This window comes from Cinclus cinclus, chromosome 10 (genome assembly GCF_963662255.1).
Source record: "Cinclus cinclus chromosome 10, bCinCin1.1, whole genome shotgun sequence".
Classification (NCBI taxonomy): Eukaryota; Metazoa; Chordata; class Aves; order Passeriformes; family Cinclidae; genus Cinclus; species Cinclus cinclus.
This window is the reverse complement of record NC_085055.1, coordinates 23,676,053-23,680,438: the sequence shown is the minus strand read 5'-3', so window position 1 is coordinate 23,680,438 and position 4,386 is coordinate 23,676,053. Positions and strand designations below refer to the sequence as shown.

Sequence of the window (4,386 nt, the reverse complement as noted above, 5' to 3'; positions counted from 1 at the left end):
AAGACTTTTACCTTGTTAAAGGCATCCTGAAGTCCTAGTCCTCAATGCAAATCTGTTTATTTCTAACAGACCTAATGTTCTCTGAGCCTCAGCTACCAACCCATAATGAGCACTGTTTTCTCCATGTTGTGTCTTCCAGCCAACACGCCTTTAGTTTCACTCAATCTGTTTCTCATGCAGTACCATGTCTCAATGACGGAAATGTCTGGTGGCAGAGAAGCTCAGTTTTACTATACTTTGTGTTCCTTCCTTTGTTCTCCAGTTGCTTTCAAAATTTATAAGTGCTACCCTACCCACTAACCTCACAATAGTTGTGTTCTAATGCTTTCTTTGCAGAAACAGATGTGAGGAAGCAGTTATGGAGCTCAAGAGAGGAAAGACCTTCATAAAATCCAGTGTGCAACATGAGAAAGTGCCACCAGTGCATACAGCTCCTACCAACAAAGACGAGATGGGCAAAGACAAAAGGGCAGCTCTGGAGGGAAACCAAAGTGTGGATGAAGTCCAGCTGGCATGTCTGGCCACACACAAGAGCTACAGATTTTCTACCAGAGCAGCAAGGAATGGAGCTGGCGGTCACAACCTGGAAAAATCATCTAGCTCCTCCTACAAGCTTGTAAGGAAGAGTAAAACCCATGACTGTGTTGCTGAGGCAGACAAAACAGAGCACTGCAGCCCCAGCAGCAGGCCTTGCGAGGAGGGTTTTTCTGGAAAGAGCAAGGGCCGACTTGTCAATAGCATCAGCTTTTCTGGGATGTCCAGCTCCAGCAGTAAGAAGGAGTGTGTGGTCAGCCCCAGCCAGTCTGCATGCAGCAGTCAGATGATCGATTACAGGAATTTTGTGCCACAGATGCCTTTTGTACCAGCTGTCGCAAAAACCATTCCCAGGAAGAGGATCTCCCTCAAGAGATCTAAGAAAGGGTTCAGAGATATATTTCATATAAGAAAAAATAAACCTGACAGTCTCTCATTTCTGGCAGAGAAGGATAAGAACCTGTCCTCTCCAGGCTGCAAGAGTGAGTCGTCTGGACGTCTTGCAAAGTATCTTTTCAAAACTGGAGAAACCTGTGCAGCTGATTGCTTGTCACAGGACTGCTCAGACAGTGAACTGCAGTCTGACTCCTCCTATGACTACTGCAATGCCCTGTGTGAAGACGTTGCCTCCCTGAAGAGCTTTGACTCCCTCACTGGCTGTGGGGAAATCTTTGCTGATGAGAGCTCTGCTCACCTGGAGCTGGAGAACAGCAAAGACCTTCTGCTAAGGCGAAGCAAGCACAAAGACAGCCCTGGTGTGGGCTCCTTCCAAGGTGGGGTGGAGCAGCTGGCCTCTCCTGGCCAGAACGAGACAGTGGAATTTGCAAAGTTTTGGGACAACATCAACAAATCAGTAAGGCTGCATCAGAGTGCTCTGTTTGAAAAGAAGTTACTGAAGATACCTGGTTCTGACACAGAAAAGGATAGAAGTCAGGCTGCTGTACCAGTCACAGACCCCCAAGTGTCACCTGATAAAGAAGGTGATAATTCCAAAGACAGCTCTGCAGAAACAGAAACACCAAAAAGTGAAAACCAGGAATCCACATCCACGAGTGATGAAGGCTACTATGACTCATTCTCTCCTGGACAAGATGATGAACTGAAGGAAGCTCAGACCCCTGGTGTCCCAGGTAGATTTCCGAGAGACAGCTACAGTGGAGATGCCCTTTATGAACTCTTCTATGACCCAAATGAAGTAAAAGTAAACCCTATCCTTGATGATGACTTGTGTGCCTCTGAAAGTGTTTCAGAGCAAGCCATTGAAATTCCTTTGTCCATTTACAGCTTTCATGTTGGAGCTGAGGAGAACATGGCTTCCCAACCAACTCTGGACATCATTAGCCAGGGTTTTTTCCACAGCACATGGAAAGGCAAAGAATGTTTGCTAAAGCTCTGTGACACTGAGCTGTCACTGACCATGGGGATAATAAATTGGCTACGAAAACACTCGGGACTCATCTCCTCCCCTGACTCTCTTCCAAGTCCTCAATCACAGCCAGAAAAATCTAAGGATTCATTGATCCTGCCCAATCATAGTCCAGAGCAGAAAGTGAGCACAGAAGCTCAGCAGGAGACAGCAGGCAAGGGTGAATCGAATACTTCAAACATATGCGTGCCTTTGGAGGAAAGCAAACATGTCACCCAGGCCTCTTCAGCAAACATTGCTGGAAGAGACCACAGCCTGGGCTCCTGCCTGAACACATCTGATCTGGTTTACCAAGGAAGAGAAGGGAGTCACCAGAAAGACTTATCTACAGTGCCTGGGACTGTGGAAACCACCAGATCATCAAGTTATGCACCACAAACACAGGCTAACAATCTGCAGACATCTTCAACTGAGAATGAGAAGGTAGCAATTTCACTGGGATGTGAGGCATCCAGAGACAAGAACCCACTGCCAGAAAAGCTGAACAGAGAGAATGGCTCCCAGACCTGTGAAAATCCTTTGTTAGATGACAATCACGAAGTAGAATCATGTTACTCCTACAAGACTGCTGCAACCTCGCTCCGAGATCCCCTTGAGAGGGAAGACAGAAATAAACCAATTTATCACTCTCTCTCTATTTCCTGTGACAAACCACTGCAGCCTCTAACCCTCAATCATTTCCAGAGCTACATGAGCTCCACACCAACAGAGAGCAGCACTAACATAGTGCAGCTCTTAGAGCACTGTGTAACACAGGTGGCATCGTTTAAAATCAGCTATGAAAACAAGCACCTGGAAGACAAATACATTGGGAATGAAATGAACAGTATCATTCATAGGATGTCTCAGTACAAAAACAAAAAACTATTGTTGCAAAATGAATGCAGCTGCATTGCTCAAATTCCAGAATATCCCAGTATTCCTAGCACAAACCAATACAACCATGAAACAGGTTTCCAATCTACCAGCCTGAATCATTTGAAGCAAAATGGGGAGCAAAATTGCTCTGAAGATCAGAAAAGTGGTGCAAAAATCCTAGATGAGGTTACTCAAAGCAAGATGAATTTTGAGTATGCCCAGCTGAATAATCAAGCACTCTCCTATTTAAAGGACTTTGGTCTCAGTCCAAGTGACTCTGGCCCTGACACGTCTCTTAGTAGACCAACATTTTTACCTCTCTTTACCTCTGTCTGCCCAGACATAGCTGGTACCTTCTCACAGGGCTCACACAGCACGGCTGTCTGTCTGTCTGACTCGCTGCAGCTTGAGGAGGCCAAACAGTGCAGCCCAGGGCCCTGGAACTGTGCAGAGAGCCCCTGCCATGGCTTGGCTGCAGGGACTGCTCTGTCCCCTCTCCTAGAGGCAGTGGCCTGGGATACAGCAGTGACAGCCAGGAGCCACCAGTGACACACCTGCATGGAGAAGGTGAGTGCTGAGGGGAAGGGTGAAATTTAATGGGAAACAATTTGATCTGCTCCCTTTTTACAGAGGGACTCTTAACAGCAGTGAAGGTTGAGGGATTCAGAGACTGTCATTTATGCAGGAGGTCACATGAGAAAACCAGGGATCTGCAGTGTGAAATCCCAGTGCAGACGTGCCCTGTCCTGCAGGTGCACACTTGGTGTGCTCTCAAGCACAAGGGAAAGGCCACAGTTCTGTGCTGGTGCTCCTAAGTGCACCAAAAGGATGGTCCTCCAAACCTGAAGTGTTTCTTCAGAAAGTGCAGTTGGTCTGTGGCCAAACTGTGCCGTGGCAGAGCAGGACTGGAAGCCAAGGCATTCTCCACATGTAAGGCTCGACAGGCTTCTCGAGATGAGAGGGATTACAGGGTCCGTGCTGCACCTCAAGCATTTTAAAATCCTTCAGCCACGCTCACATAGCATAGGGAGAGCCAGAATCTGCCCTGTGACATTGGGTAAGAAACACCTTTGCTGCAAACCAGAACTGCTGAAGCACACAGTGGTTGTGCTGGTTCAGGTTTGCCTGTCACATGAGGCTTTAGGCCAGAGCAGGCACTGTCTGTGCTGAGAGTTCTGACTCTGTGCCAGCTGAGAAATCCTCTGGCCTCCAGCTGCTGCGAGGAATTTGTTGTATGAGTATGAAACTTGGGTAAATTCTCTGTCAAATCTGACAGATTAACTGAACTCTGCCCAGCCTTGGCCTCTGAGAAGGCCCCTTTGGAGGTGATGGAAGACTAAGAGGATGCTGCAAGGGCCAGGATGGAGAACAGCTGTCTATTGTCTATTAAGGAACAACTCACTGTTGAATAGAAGGATACAGGGAACACAACATTTCTCTGCCTCTTGCTGCTCACAGCAGTGTGACTGCTTTCTGGTCATCTCTGTAGGCTCCCCAAGCAGCACAAACTAAAAAGGACAGTGTTTCTCTCTGCATGAGGCAAGAACACCCTTCCATTTTCAAGTCTG

The 4,386-nt window shown here is 47.4% G+C and overlaps 1 protein-coding gene across 1 annotated transcript; it reads left to right on the top strand.

Moving 5' to 3' along the window:
* The first annotated feature begins 358 nt into the window (after nucleotides 1-358).
* Nucleotides 359-3,367, top strand: AMER3 (APC membrane recruitment protein 3). Its single transcript, XM_062499494.1, has one exon. The coding sequence runs from the start codon at nucleotides 359-361 to the stop codon at nucleotides 3,365-3,367; it is 3,009 nt and encodes a 1,002-aa protein (XP_062355478.1).
* The last annotated feature ends 1,019 nt before the right edge of the window (nucleotides 3,368-4,386 follow it).